The sequence below is a fragment of the Gopherus evgoodei genome, chromosome 3 (genome assembly GCF_007399415.2).
Source record: "Gopherus evgoodei ecotype Sinaloan lineage chromosome 3, rGopEvg1_v1.p, whole genome shotgun sequence".
NCBI lineage: Eukaryota > Metazoa > Chordata > Testudines > Testudinidae > Gopherus > Gopherus evgoodei.
The window spans coordinates 222,069,365-222,084,894 of record NC_044324.1 but is presented as its reverse complement, the minus strand read 5'-3'; the positions used below and the strand labels follow the sequence as shown (position 1 = coordinate 222,084,894).

General features: G+C 49.3%; 1 protein-coding gene across 2 annotated transcripts in view; it reads left to right on the top strand.

The window, feature by feature from the left end:
• PPP2R5D (protein phosphatase 2 regulatory subunit B'delta) overlaps positions 1 to 15,530 on the top strand; it is a 45,717-nt gene that overhangs the window by 25,910 nt on the left and 4,277 nt on the right. The window contains exons 12-15 of one of the 2 annotated variants that reach the window (XM_030558174.1): positions 3,646 to 3,773; positions 6,149 to 6,250; positions 14,508 to 14,580; positions 15,176 to 15,292. In XM_030558174.1, coding sequence (XP_030414034.1) covers positions 3,646 to 3,773; positions 6,149 to 6,250; positions 14,508 to 14,580; positions 15,176 to 15,292 — 420 coding nt within the window. The other variant, XM_030558175.1, reaches the window with a different exon arrangement.

Genomic DNA, 15,530 nt, shown 5'->3' with positions numbered 1-15,530 from the left:
TGGTAAATTTTGTGGTAGCAGTGATCAGAATGACTCCTGAGGATGGCATAAAAACAGGAGGCATTAGTGAGCCACCAGACAAATAGTCTAGGAGAAGTAGTACTGTGAATGTCCTCCCAAGCTACTGATAGTGTTTTCCCCAGCCCTGAGTGTTACAACATTGAGGAGCTAGCGTGGGTGTCTTGTGCTGCCTCCTTGTAAGTGGCCGATCTGATATGGCTGGGGGGGAGATGGGCCCTGTTCAGCTTCCTCCTCTCCCTGAGTAGTGCCCAGGCCCTTCCAAGATCAAATTATCTACTTGTCTACTGCACTGGAGGATGATCAGCCAATGAGACTTTCTATTCTTATGAGTATTCCCAGTGTTGCATGCCTGCAGAAAAAGGATACCTTGCACTGGCCTGGCTCTGGAGCAGCAGATCATCCATTGTGGAGATTGAAGAGGGGGAGAACAGGAAGGATGGAAGATCTTCAGGGTCACTTGATGATTCCATTTGAGGGACACTAAGGGTAGCTGGGGAAGGTGGAAATGTTAATACCGTGATACAATTCTGAGGGGCACTCCTGGTAGTTTGGGATCAAGCCATTCAGCAGCTGCCCCTCTCCATACCCTTTCTCTGCCTTGCCTCTTGTTTGCCATCAATGTGACGTGCACTTCGCAGATGCATACAATGAGGTGCTCTCTTCCCCACACAACTCACAGTGTAGGTAGATGCCATGCAGGCACGCATCAAGAAGGTCAGGAATTAAAGGATGGCAAAATAATTAATGCCAATCAACATGGGTTTTGTGGAAAATAGGTCTTGTTGAATTAATGTGATACAGGTTTTTTATGATCTTACAAGTTTAGTAGACAAAGGTAATTGTGTTGACATAAATTGCTTAGATGTCTGAGAGACATTTGATTTAGTCCAACATGATGATCTGAAGATTGGCGCTGTACAAAGGCACTGTAGCCCATGTTAAATGGATTAAAAATCGGCTAACTGATAGATCTCAACAAGTAATTGTAAATGGAATCATCAGATGGGGTTCTCTGCCCAATGCTATTCAATATCTTTATTAACAATCTGGAAGAAAATGTAAAATTATTTTTGGTAAAACTGGCTGGTGACATAAAAATTGGTGGGGTGGTAACTAAAGAAAAGGAGGAGTCAATTGTATAGAATGATCTGAACCTCTTAGTCACCTGGGTTCAGTTGAACATGCTAGGTACAAAGACTGTAGGCCACACTGACAGGATGGGGCCTGTATCCTGTAAAGCATGGACTCTGAAAACGACTTAGGGACATGATGGAAATACTTGACTGTATAAGCAGGGGGATATTGAGTAGGGGTAAGAAGGTGGTTTTACCTCTGCATGTGGACAGAGTTAGTGAGACCGTTACGGGATAGAGTGTCCTTTTCTGGTGTCCAATAATGTTGATAAAACTAAGAGGGTTCAGAAAAGAGCTATGAAAATAAAGCTCTGTGAGGAAAACACTGCCTTACAGTGAGAGACTACCTCATCAGAGAGTTTGAGATGACTTGGTCATAGTCTAGTGCAGGGGTCGGCAACCTATGGCACGCTGCCGAAGGCGGCACACGAGCTGATTTTCAGTGGCACTCTCACTGCCTGGCTCCTGGCCACCGGTCCGGGGGGCTCTGCATTTTAATTTAATTTTAAATTAAGCTTCTTAATCATTTTAAAAACCTTATTTACTTTACATACAATAGTTTAGTTATATATTACAGACTTATAGAAAGAGAGACCTCTTCTAAAAACGTTGAAATGTATGACTGGCATGCAAAACCTTAAATTAGAGTGAATAAATGAAGACTCAGCACAGCACTTCTGAAAGGCTGCCGACCCCTGGTCTAGTGCCTCAGTGGGGAAGCGATGTCTGATAGCTAGCTTGTTAATCTACCAGACAAAAGCATAACAAGATATAACGGCTCAAACATGAAGTTAGATAAATTTCAGACTAGGAAGAAGGCTCTTTTCTCTCTTAACAGTGAGGGTAATTAACCACTGGGACAACTTACCTGGGGAATCTACCACATCCTTATCATTTGGCATCTTGAGATACATTCTAAAAGATATAGTCTAGCTCAACCACGGAGCGGGGTTACTGGATGCTATGGCCTGTGTTATACAGGAGGTCCGGCCCAGTGATCACAGTGTTATCTTTTGGTCTTAAATCTGACTCTGCAGCTGAGCAGGGATGTGCAGGGACCTGGCGTGATAGAGCCACAGCCTTGTTTTGTTTTTTGTCTGGAGGGTCTTTGAGACAGAAGTTTTCTTCTCTCTTCCCTGAAGGAAGCGTGAGGACTGTTGCTGAAGTGCCCTCATGGGATCCATTTTTACTGCCCAGTTAACCCAGGCCCTTATGTGACTTTTAGCCCAGAGTCCCCTTGCAGCCACACAGGGTTTGGAGGTATTTTAACACTGGACTAGCTTACTCAGCTGCAGGGGTGAGTTAGAACCTGAGCTCCACTTTAACTCGAGCTAGAACATAGTCCTCCAGTCCATTCCCACAATCCCACTGAAGGACCAACAGGCTCTCCCACAGTTGACAGAATTATAATGTCTCTTATAAAAGGGATATCTCCCCAGATACACACAGGCATGTGCAGAAACAGTGAAGATGCAGTAACACAGATGGGCCTTTACAGTGGGGATCCTCACACCCGGGGTAGGCAACCCAGTGCTGAGACCTGAGTGCCAGTCACCCAGGTTAAGTGTGCAGTGAAAGCATAGTGTAAGGAAGAGAGGGTAAAGGAACTGTTGAGCAGGTCAGGGAGGAGTCTTAGCCTAGGGAGCTATATGGAAGATGGTCCAGGGAGCAGAGAAAGACAAGAACGTTAAGGTGGGATCCAGTTTATGCAGGAACCCAAAGGTAAGTACAAGGAACTTGAGTTTTGTACGGAGGGCAAAGGGGAGCCCTAGGAGAGATTTGCAGAGGGGTCTGATGTGGTCAGAGCAGCAGGCAGGGGAAATGGTTTTGACAGTGTTTTTGGTTGATTGAAGAGGCTTAGGTCAAAGGGAAGGAAGTTGCCGTAACAGAGGTGAAAGATGGTTGGGACCTGGATGAGGGTCTTGAAGTTGGGGACAGGCAGCAGTGGAGAAAAACTGACCAGGCTTCGCAGTGATGTCAGTTTGGAGGGTCAGGAGGAAGAGAGAACACAGAGGGATGTTCCTGTTGGACAGGGAGGGGAGTGGAGATTTCAGGGAGGAAAGAGCTCCATTTTTAGCCCTTGTTGAGCTTTGGCTGGAGGCAGGACAGTACGAGGAAGAGTTGTTGGAGATGTGACTGAATGGAGAGTCATCAATATAACAATAGCAGCTGAAGCCATGTAACCAAATGAGGCTACCCAAGGACATAGCCCTGAGGACCCTCCCTGCCCAGGGAGAGAGGAGCTCTTGGAGTAGATGCAGCAGAATGTAAACGAGGAGAGACCAGAAACCAAGGGATGGGTCTCTCCAAGCAGAGGACCATTCCAGAGGTGGCGAAGACGAGCTCCTCAGCCAGAGTTCTGTCGAGTCTGATTTCTTGGCTGGGGAGTGCCAGAACTTTTGCCTGATTGGTGACGAGTGGAATTCTCACATGCACCCTATGACCTGTCTGCAAGGAGCCTATACAGAGATGTGCTTCCCTCCTCCTGCAGGTGGCCGAGCGAGCGCTGTACTACTGGAACAACGAGTACATCATGAGCCTGATCAGCGACAATGCAGCCAAAATTCTCCCCATCATGTTCCCGGCACTCTACAAGAATTCCAAGAGTCACTGGAACAAGTAGGTCCTTTCTGTGGGTCCGGGGGCCATTAGGAATGAATGTGCGAGCATTCAGGATCACGCAGGCCTGCTGCTGGCGCCAGGGGAGTTCACTGTGATGCTGCTGCTGGCCGTGGGGCACAGAGGAGGCATGGAGCTCAGATACCAAGGGGAGGGGTGTACTAGATCTGAAAAACCCAAGTAGCCCACAGCAGCCAGGGCCTGGACATGTCATTTTGGGTGGCTATTTAGCCAACCCAGTCAGTTAGATGGCCAATATCGCTAGCTCTTGGAGTCTGACTGGCAGGTGTGTCGGGACTGTCTAGCCCAGTTTCACAAGCGTGGAGCGCGGAGGCGTCTGCAGCCTCCAGGGCTGAACAGAGGCACTGGTGAATGTGCTGGTCTGGTGTCTATAGCTGCCAGGTAACAGAGAGAGCACTGAGACAGCACAACCCACAGGACAGTTGTGCTTCCTGCTGCTGCTTGGCACTAGATCCTCATGTGACCCATCCACCACCCAGCTCTTCCTCCAACTGTTGTTAGCTGTTTCAGTTAACTAGAGGTTAAGAGAGTTAAAAGACCAAACCCGTGCTGCTTGGGTGAATGACTTAGGAAGCTCACAGCACACATCCATGACCCCTGAGGGTACATTTGCAGGGCCAGCAGAAACCCATGGCAGCAAGTCTCAGAGCTCGGGCTTGCACTACAGCACTAAAAATAGCTGTGTAAATGTTCAGGCTTGGGCTCTGAAGCCTGCGGGGAGGGGGGGCTTTTCCTGATATTTCTGTGGGGGAGAAGGCAGGAAAGCCCCCACCCCCGTCCTCAAGCCTTCCCTGTACACTGGAAAGAGGCAAAACTAGGGCACTTTTAATACAATTTAAAGGGAGCTTGCTGGAGCTGGGATTCAGTGTGTCTGTAATACGAAGAAATTGGCTGCAGAATAAAAACCGTTTGCAAACTATTGAACCATTGACTGTTTCTGCTTTTGCTTACCTCTTTGCCGTAAAGAATCAGAAGGAGGCACAAACAAACTGTTCCCTTTGCAGCTCCCCTTAAGGGGAGGGGTAAATGTTATGCTCACCACCAGGCAAGGAAATAGTAACTGTGGGCTTGGCTTTCACACCAGTACTTTTCACACAGGCATGCACTTCATGTAGTTTGGGCCACCTTTCTCCCATCAGGATTCAGAAATGTGCTTTGCACCACTAGACAGAGCATTTCCAACGGTTCTGAGGTTTCTTTTCTCATTTGTCTGCCTCTCTCTCTCCTTCCTGGTACTTTCCTGGGAGCAGCACAAGACAGCTCTTGTACTCTGTTCTGCCTTTTTTCAGTTTGTGAGGGTATTTTTCTACTAGCCCTGCTTTCCCTGAGATCTTTCTCGCTGCCACCCTTGCTTTCCCAGAATGGGCTGATGGACCCAGAAATTCTCCCCTTCTTTCCCCAAACTCAGTCAGTGTGTGTGTCAGAAAATAACACCTAGGAGCTATCCCTTCCTTTGCAAACTGTTCCCAAAGACAGTTAGTACCGCGAGTCCCCTTCCACGGCAGGGGAGAGAGCACAGAGCGGTAAGGTGACTTACAGGAGCCAGACGGCGTGACTCCCGGCCCTTGTGTTACTAGCCCATGCTGCTTCTGGGCACGATTCCAATCTATGTTCTGATTTCCCAGCACTCCGGACAGGCAGGGCACTTTCCGACAAGACAGTCCTGCCCCAGGAATTTACAGTGTAGTGTGAATAAGGCGTGACACAATGCAAGCACCCTCAACACCAGAGGAGGAGGTGGCTTGTTCTCTCAGTGCCCGTAGTGCTAGGTCCTGGCTCCAAATTGCTATTAAGTACCCCTCCTTCAGAGCTGCTGTACGTTCCAGTTTGCTGCAGCAGCTGCTGCACGCCGGAACTGAGCTAGTGGAGTGAAGCCGTGTGGAGAAATCAAACAATGCGGCTGGTACATTGCAAACCCCCATCACGTGCAGCTGTAAAACGGAGTTGAACAAAGCCCTGTAGGGAAAATCCCCGAGCTGGCCCCCAGCTTCTTCCATCTCTAGCTTCTTTGACTGTGCGATGCCCAATAGGAAAGGCCCTGAGGGCTTGAATGCTGATTGCCTGCTGACATCTGTGTTGGGAACCCCCAGCTCAGCAGCATTACTAGTTATGGCTCCATTGAACTGCAGCCCCAGTCACTATGAAGAGAGCTGCTTTCCCTCCCCCCTTCGCCCCCGTGGAGTAATATCAAATGGATTCAGGTCCCAGTTCTTTTCACACTGAGTACTGGGACCATAGGAGGGGCTCTGGTCAAGCTCCTAGAAGCAGAAGTGATGCCTGTCCCTTATACTGCTGGGAGACAGACAACTTGATGCTAACTGTGACCCAGTGTCCCTCTTCTGCCTTCTTTGCAGGACGATCCATGGCTTGATCTACAATGCCCTGAAGCTGTTCATGGAGATGAACCAGAAGCTGTTTGATGACTGCACGCAGCAATATAAGGCAGAGAAGCAGAAGTGAGTAGCTTGGGCAGGGGCCTCCCCTCAGCTGACTTAAACGAATATCTGAGTCTCCTTGACCATGTGAGGAAAGTCACAAGCCAGTACAGTTAGCAGTCAGGTTTAAGTGATTGCTCCGGTCAAACAGGGGCCCTTCAGAATGTAGGGAAGCCAAGGGGAAGGCGTATGAACAAAAGCAGGAAAAAAGCAAGATGGAAATTAGGAAGGCAGAGGCAGACATCAGAAAGCAAAAAGCTAGAAACAACTGAGAAATCCTGTCAGTCTGTCAGAAGCAGGAAGCCTGTGGCAGAACTATTGGGTTTGCTGGACCACCAGGGAATGAAGTGAAGGAGGAGGAGGAGGCTGCAGAGAAACAAAGGCCCTGATTCGGCAGTGCATTTACGCACCTTCTCGTCTCCCATTGACTTCAAAGGAACCTAACCACATGCTTAAAAATTAAGTCTCTGCTCAAGGGTTTTGCTGAATTGGGGCCATGATGATTTCTTTGCAGCCTTCCCCGCAGAGGACATTTGGGAAGGTATCTGCGGTTCTCAGATTATACAGAATTGTCTGGGGGTTGAGTTGTCAAAAGAGGCGGTGCTGGAATAAATGGATCAATTAAAGAGGCTCCGGTCCCCAGCCCCTAATGATACATCCACGAGCTGTGAAGGAGCTTGGGAATGAAGTGGCAGAGCTGCTAATACATACATGCTTGTTAAAGTCCAGTACTGTACCAAGCACCAGAGGGTAGCAAATATTGTACCTGTTTTTAAAATGCCTCTGGGGATGGTTACAGCCCTGCGAGCCTTACTTTGGTACTTGGTAAGTAGGTTGAAACCAGAATAAAAAATACCTAGTAAAACAGGACATGCTGAGGACAGGCCTGCACGGTGTCTGCCAAGGTAAGTTGTTCCTCACTGACATAGCAGAGCCCTTTTGAAGGTATCAGAAGAACAGTGGCTAAAGCACAGGATGGCATAATTTATTTTGCGTTTCAAGTTGCTCACAAGAGGCTAGTAAGGAAACAAAGTAGCCCTGTGGTGAGAGGTAAAGTTCCGTCATGGATCAGAAAATGGATAAGAGACAGAAAACGAAGAGCTGAGATAAATGAACTTTGTCATGTTGAAAGCTGATGACAGCGAGGGTTTCCCAAGGGTCCATACTAGAGCTGTTGCTGTTGGATGGAATACATGTATAATGTAGGCGGGGTTGCATTAAGGGTATGTCTGCGCTGCAGCTGGGACGTGCTTTCCAGCACAGGTAGGCAGACTTGTTTGCTCTGCTCCAGCTAGTGAACTAAAACCAGCAGCGTGGGGCTCAGGCGAGCTGCCCAGGTACACACCCGCCCAGCCACCTGCATGGAGGTATTTGGGTGGCAGGCCCAGCTGCTGTGTAGACACACCCTAAAACACCTTGTTTTCATTAGCTTATGACTTTTCTACGCTTTAACCTTCTGCCTGACATTTTCCATGCAGGGGGTCTGGCTCTGACTGAATAGTTTTAGAAAATTTCAGCCAAAATTGGTCAGCCATTTCTAAGAACATAAAATGTATAGAAGCGTGGAACTGCATTGTTTTGCCCATGTTAAAAATTTCTGACAACCTTGTCTGTGAAAAGCTGTAGCCCCCCTCCGCTTTGGAGTAGCGATGTGAAATTTGGCAGGAGGTGACCTTTATGGCAGGGATACACCTCTTGAGAGCCCATGTGAAAATCTGCCCAAATTTGACCCTGTTGCTGAGCAGAGATGTGCAAGAGTTTCGCAGCTCAGTTCCCCAAAGATTCTATCTACATTGGGTATGCTTCAGCCCAGGACTGAGCAGGACTTTCCCTGCAATTGCAGCTCTAGGCTGCCACAGGCCATGCTGGGTTCAGGCACTGGATTGAGAGCAGGGAGATTCTTTCCTTTGCTCTTATTGACCCCATGGCTGCTGGGCCCAAGCAGTGAGGAAGTGGAAACTGGCTGACTCCAGTTTAGAGGGGACAAGAGCCAGACCAGCAAAGTAGTAGGGAGACTAGATTGGGACAAGGAGACTGAGGGGGGAGGCTGGGACTGGAGCCTGGCAGGGGTGGGGAAAGGAAAACTGGGCCTGGGCGTTAGGGTGAGGTGAGGAACCTGTGGCTGGCTGGGCAAGGAGACTGGTACTTAGAGCCAGGAGGAGACTAGCATTGGGATCTGGGAGCCAGTATTGGGGGGGGATTGAGACTGGATGAGGAACCAGGGGGAGACAAGCTTAGAACCCAGGGGGAGGGGAGAGAGCTGACAAAGAGCCGGGATGCAAGGAGAGAACTGGCACTAGCTGGGCAAAGAGATTGGGACAAAGAGCCAAGGCAATGGATGGGGGAGACACTGAAATCAGAGCCTAGGGAAGAAGATTGGGACTGAGTTAGTGGGGAAGGAGAATGGGACATGCTGGGCAAGGAGACTGGGACTTGGGGTGGGGGAACCTGGGATGGAGAGTCCAGAGGAGGGAGACTCGGACTTGCTGGGCAAGGAGACTGGGACTGGTTAGGTGAGGCGTATAGGGACCAGAGTGTGGGCAGTCAGGTCTAATGGTTAGAGTGAGGTGCCTGGCACTGGAATCAGGGTCAGAGCCAAGTGCCAAGCCAAGGTCCGTGGCTTGATCTGGAGCCAAGTGCCAAGCTGAGGGCTGGAGCTGGAGCCCGCATCAGAGGTCGGGTGTAGGAACAGGGACCTGAAGCGAGGTAGGAAAGCAGGAACTGGGAACAGATGGGAACTGGGATAAAGAGGCAGAAATCAGGAACAGACTGGGAGGCCAGAAGGCACGGCTCAGGAATCAGGCAGGTAGGCAGTGTCCATAGCAGTAGACAGCCCAGGATTTACCTAGTTGCTTGAACAACTTCCTGTGCCTTTGGTGGGTTTAAATAGCGCCCCCTAGCCCGTGAATGGGGCTGGATGTTCCCCCCATTAGAAGCTTTGCGGAGGGGACTGTGTGAACTAGAGCTTTGCTAGCCCCCTTTACTGGTTTGGGTTTGCTGCTGGTGGTAGCCACGGTCGGTGCATTGTCTAGTTCCAGACCTGTGATTCCTCACAAGGAGAGTGGACTGGGAAGAAGAAATGGGACTGTGGCCAAGCAGCTTGGAGGGGGCAGGCAGAGAAAGGGTCACACTTGTGGGAAACAGGCAGAAGGGTCTGTGCCCACTAGAATACTCCCCTCCAGAGCCTGGAATGGAGTCCGTGATTCCTGAGTCTCACCGTTCTCTGCTTTTCACAAATATCTGGGAAAGCATGTGTCTCCTTCCCCTCTAGTGCTGGCCCACATAGAGGATGATGATCTATAATGCACTCAGTTACTCCCTTCGCTCGAGGGGCGGAGCCCAGTGGGGTGGATCTAAAATTTCCACCCCGGCTGATGACCATGTGGGGATCAGTCGGATGTCACGTGATGGAATTTCTGTGTTTGCTTTTTTCCAAAGTTAGCAAGTTACATGCCCAACCCTGTGTTCAGAGAACAGTACAGTGACTCCTCACGTCATGTCGTCCTGGTTAACGTTCTTATGGTGCTGTGCAATTAGGGAACATGCTCGTTTAAAGTTGCTCAATGCTCCCTTATAACGTCATTTGGGAGCTGCCTGCTTTGTCCCCTGCTTGCAGGAAGAGCAGCCCATTGGAGCTACCTGGTGGGGGCTTGGAACCAGGGTGGACCAGCAGCCCCCTTTCAGCACCCCTAAGTTCCCTGTGCTGCAGCCACCCAGCAGGCTATCAATTGCCAGATAGTTCAGCTGTCCCTCCCTGCATTGTCGTGTGCTGCTCCTGCCCTCTGCCTTGGAGCCGCTCCCCGAGACTCCTGCTTGCTGTGCAAGTGGGGGAATGAGGGGGGCTGTCAGGGTGTCCTCCTGCACCCCATTTACTCCATTTCCAAAGAGCAGGGGGAATGCACAACAGGGCTCAGGACAGAGGGAGCTTGCTGGCAGGAGCTGCTGTCTCAATTTGCCAATCTATTTAAAATGGCAGTGTACTTAGAGTGGGGTCAGCATACTTAAAGGGGCAATGCGCATCTCTCTCTTACACAGGCTGTGTGTCTCTGTCTCAGTCTGCCATGCTGTCTTCCCTCCCTCTATTCATTCTGCCTTGTAGAGTGCCCAGCCTCATTAACAACAACGTGTTAACCCTTGAGGGCTCAGCCGAATGCTAGTTGATCATTTAGCAGCAAGGCATTCCCTGGGATATATGCCTCCCTCTTCCACCTTCTGACTTCACCAGCTCAACCAAGCTTCATCGTCGTCATTGCTGTGTACCAGTATTAAATTATCAGAGGGGTAGCCGTGTTAGTCTGGAGCTGTAAAAGCAGCAAAGACTCCTGTGGCTTCTTATAGACTAACAGACGTTTTGGAGCATGAGCTTTCGTGGGTGAATACCCAGTACACGCATCCAACAAAGTGGGTATTCACCCACGAAAGCTCATGCTGCAATACGTCCATTAGTCTATAAAAGGGGTAGGCAACCTATGGCACGCGTGCCAAAGGCAGCACGCGAGCTGATTTTCAGTGGCACTCACACTGCCTGGGTCCTGACCACCGGTCCGGGGGACTCTGCATTTTAATTTAATTTTAAATGAAGCTTTTCAAACACTTTTAAAACCTTATTTACTTTACATAAAACAATAGTTTAGTTATATATTATACACTTAGAGACCTTCTAAAAACGTTAAAATGTATTACTGGCACGCGAAACCTTAACTTTGAATGAATAAATGAAGACTTGGCACAGCACTTCTGAAAGGCTGCCGACCCCTGGTCTGTAAGGCACCACAGGACTCTTTGCTGCTTTTACAGTATTAAATTGTTTATTTAAAACTTGGTGTGTGTGTGTCTATTTTTTTTCTTATATAGATATATTTTTTTAAAAACAGTCTTGTCTGGCGAAAAAATTTTCCCTGGAACCTAACCCCCCCTATTTACATTATAGGGAAATTGGATTCGCTTAACATCGTTTCGCTTAAACTCGCATTTTTCAGGAACAGAACTACAACATTAAGCGAGGAGTTACTGTGTTAACATTGCAAAGTCAAGCACTCAGAAGATAGGAAGTGCCAGTATAAAGGTTGCCTATGCACTATTAATTCGTCTCTCTTGTGCATATATATTATAATATTGTCTGTAATTACATGATCACATGCTGTTTTTTCCATAGGACCCTGCCCCATTCAGTGAGACTGAGGAGAGGAGAGATTGAGAAGGATGAGGACTGTTTAGGTTAGAAGAAGGGGCACGTGGGAGGTATACAAAATAATTACAGGGATAGGGAAGGTATGTTGGATATTCCTGTTCACCTTTTGTCATAGCACAAGAACAAGGGGATGTCGCATAAGGCTGAAAGCCAACCAAAGTGCAACTGATAAAAAAAAACCCTATTTTTACACAAGGCATATTTAGCCTGTGGAACTCACTGCCACAAGGTATCACTGAGGCCAATCGCTTAGGAGGATTCAGAAAAGGATTAGACATTTAAATGGTTATTGACCGCCCACAGTGCCTGCCTCTGCAGAGCTGATTGCTGCCTGCAGCTACGCAGCCACAGCACCTTTGTGAGCAGCGCTGGGCAGTTAGAGGCATGCCCATTTCCCCTGGCCATACACTGATGGCACTGCTGGTGCCTTTTTCTAGAGCCCCATAGCCCTCCAGGAGAAGTGAGGCAATGCACCTTGATATCCAAAGAGCGATTAGTTACTCCTTAAGTGGGTATTCACCCACGAAAGCTCATGCTCCAAAACGTCTGTTAGTCTATAAGGTACCACAGGATTCTTTGCTGCTTTTACAGATCCAGACTAACACGGCTACCCCTCTGATCCTTAAACAGGGTTACACTGCTCAGAAAGTCAGACCTTTGGAGAAAAATCAGAGGGTCAAGCCCTATTAGTTACAAGATGGTGCATCTGGTCATACTATGAACAAGCTGGTTGTCTGCACCTCAGCAGTTAGGGCCTGGTGCAGCTATAGGGATGGTAGGCTCAGGAGCATGTGTCCATACTGCCTTGTGTGAAAGCTGAGGGGGCAGCTAGGTGGAATTGTGGACACGCCTTCATGATCGCTGCCACGCTGTCTGGAGCGGCTCACAACTGTGAGTGCCAGCCTCAGGGCAGATGGTCAGAAAACCGGGCTGGCACCCCAAGCTGGTGATGTGTTCTGTGATTAGATTTCACCAAGCCAGTAGCAAATGTGAACTCCTGGATCACTATAGCAGTCTTACCCTGGAGTCACAGACAGTTCCCTTAGACTCTCCATCTATCTTACCACCCAGACAAACTGAACTTGGTAATAATGATCTCCTAAGCCAAAACCCACACATCAGATTGCTCCCAGTCCCAAGAGACCAGTCACTTACCCCAGATCAGTTGGTACCCCAGATGCGTAAGGGTCAGTAAGAGGCCTCTTGTACCATCAGGTGGGATTAAAAAATGTCCTACTGCAGGACATAAAACCAGTCTCTGACTGATGGCAATAGGAAGAAACTTCTCTTGTGGAATGGTGTTGCACATGTGTATCATAGGACTGTAATGCCAGTCAACATTGGTTTATGGGAAATAGGTCTTGGAAAACAATCCCGATTTTGTTCTTTGGTGAGATTACAAATTTGGTCAATAAAGGCACCTGCACAAATGTAACCTGCCGAGACTTTTGTCAGGATTTGACTTAGTTTCGCACTGTACGATATCAGCAAGAGCCCCCGTTAAATGAAGTAACTGGCTAACTGACAGGTGTCAGAAACTAGCCGTCAACGGGGAACCATCCTAGAACAGGGGTGTTTGTAGTGGGCTTCCGCAGGGATTGGTACTAGGCAGACACTAGTCCACATTTTCAACAGTGATGTGATAGTAAGTATGAAATCACCGCTGACACAAAGAATGATGGAGTGGTAAATACCACTGAGGAAAGGGCTCAGTGACACACAGCGATCAGGATCTCTCGGAAAATGCAAGGTCATGCATCTTGGAACAGGAAATGCTGGCAGTCCCTACAGAGTGGGAGACTGTATCCTGGAAAACAGAGACTGAAAAAAATACAGAGCTTCCGTTTTGGATAATCAACTGAATGTGAGCTCCTAATATGATGCTGTGGCAAAAAGGGCTAATACTGTCCTTGGATGTATAAATAGGGGAATAGTGGGTAGGAGCAGAGAGGAGTGATTTTTACCTCTGCATACCGCATTGGTGAGCCCAATATCGGAATGCTGCATCCGGTTCTAGTGTCCACGTGTTAAAAAGGATGATGTACATTGGAGAAGATGCAGAGAAGAGGCATGGGCTGGAGAAAATGCCCTGGAGTGAGGGACTCAGAGCTTGATCTGTTCAGTTTATCAAAACAAAGATGCAGAGGTGACTTGATTACAGTGTGTACGTGCCTTCTTGGGGAGAAACTGCAAGGTGCTAAAGGGCTCTTTAGTCTGTCAGGGATGGGAGGAACAAGAACCAGCAGCTGGAAGCTGAAGCCAGACAAAATGTGTTTAGAAATCAGGTGCAGATTTTTACCAGAGAGGGCGATTGGCCCTTGGAACAAACTCCCAAGGGCACTGGTGGATTCTCCATCTCTTGATGCCTTCAGACCCAGACTGGAGCCTTTCTGGAAGATCTGCCAAACCCAAGTTGTTTGGCTCAATGCAGAGGTAACTGGGTGACATTCTCTGGCCTGTGCTATGTAGGAGATCAGACTAGATGATCTGATGGTCCCTTCTGGGCTTAAACTGTATGAAAAATCTGTGATTTGCCCACCTCAGGGCTTCTTGTGCTGTCTCCTGAAGCTGCTGGTCCTGGCCAGTGTTGGAGAGGGACCTTGAGCTAGATGAGCCCTCGCTCGGCTCTGGTAGGGCAGTTCCAATGTTTCTGTGCCTGGCCTGGGGAAAGAGAATGGTAACTCCAAACTAGCCTCAGCACGTAATGCTGGGGACAGGTCCACATGCTTCCTTCCTTCAAACTCAAAGACATGAACTGATCATTCAGACAACCCACTTCCAGCTGCTTTACCCTCCAGCTAGCAATCTGATACCCCCCAAAGACAGACAGACAGACACACTCTGTGCCCACTCAAAATCTTCCTAGGTGCACTGAATGGAATGGATCCTCCTCCAGGTGCTCCCAGTTGTCAGGTGTTACCCCCACCGAGAAATAGCTTTGTCTGTAAGGGACAAAATTAGTGACCCCCCCCCCCCCCCCGCTTTCCACTTCCCCTCCCTCCTTGTCTCCTGCTGTCGCCAGCCCCCCAGTGGATTTCCATCTCTGCCACTTTTCCCTGGAGTTTAACGTCTTCCCTTTCTCGGCAGGGGAAGATCCAAAGCTGAGGAGCGAGAGGAGGTGTGGCACAAGGTTGAGGAGCTGGCCCGGCAGAACCCCCAGGTAATGATGTCACTCGGGGGAGAGAGCATTGGGGTTTCAAACGCCTGCAGCCTGGGCCCGCAAAGAGCAGAACCCATCCCTGGGCGGCTGCTCCCTGCAGAAGGTCCTGCCAGCCATGGAGCCCCAGTGGCAGCCTGTGTCTCAATCCCCTATTGTCGTGACGCGCAGTTCCCTGAGGACATTGCCAAGCTAGTGGCGATACCTCCAATCTCCCAGCTGGCCTGTTACTTCAGTGGCATTGACCATCTGATACCGGAGGAGCAACTGTCCCTGGAAAGCCTGCGTGTGTTCCTGGTTATCGAGTAGGGAGTGTGCCAGTGGCTGGCCCTCTCCTGCTCTGCCAGCCTAGGCATGGTGAATGGCACGCCACCACTGCTCGGCAGGCAGAGTGGGAACAGCGAAGGGCAAGAGTCTCCCTGGCTGAGGAATACTGCCCAACCCCTTTGTGCTGGCTTGAGGTGTAGAGGGTGCTTTGGGAGCATGTGAAATTCCCCGGGGCCCTGTCAGACATGGGGGTAGAGGAGGTATTCTGGTGCTGGAGTGCAGTGCGCCTGCATGCTGAATTAACCTCCCTGATTGTTCGGATTGTCTGCAGTACCCCATGTATTACGCACCCCCACCTTTGCCTCCTATTTACTGCATGGAGACAGAGACCCCAACTGCAGAGGACATTCAGCTACTGAAGAAAACGGTGGAGACAGAGGCTGTGCAGGTGAGTCAGGGTCCAGCACCCTGGGCAGAGTTCCTCAGAGGAGGTCCCTCCACCATAGGTGGTTCCATTTGAACAGAGATCTTGCCAGACTGGATCAGAGCTGAGTTCATCTAGTCCAGTATCCAGGGGCCAGCACCAGATGTTTCAGAGGAAATGTTAAAAACTCCACAGCAGGAAGCAGAGAGACAGTTAGAGATTCTTAAACCCTGAAGAAGGAGGATTTATCGCCCTTCAAAAA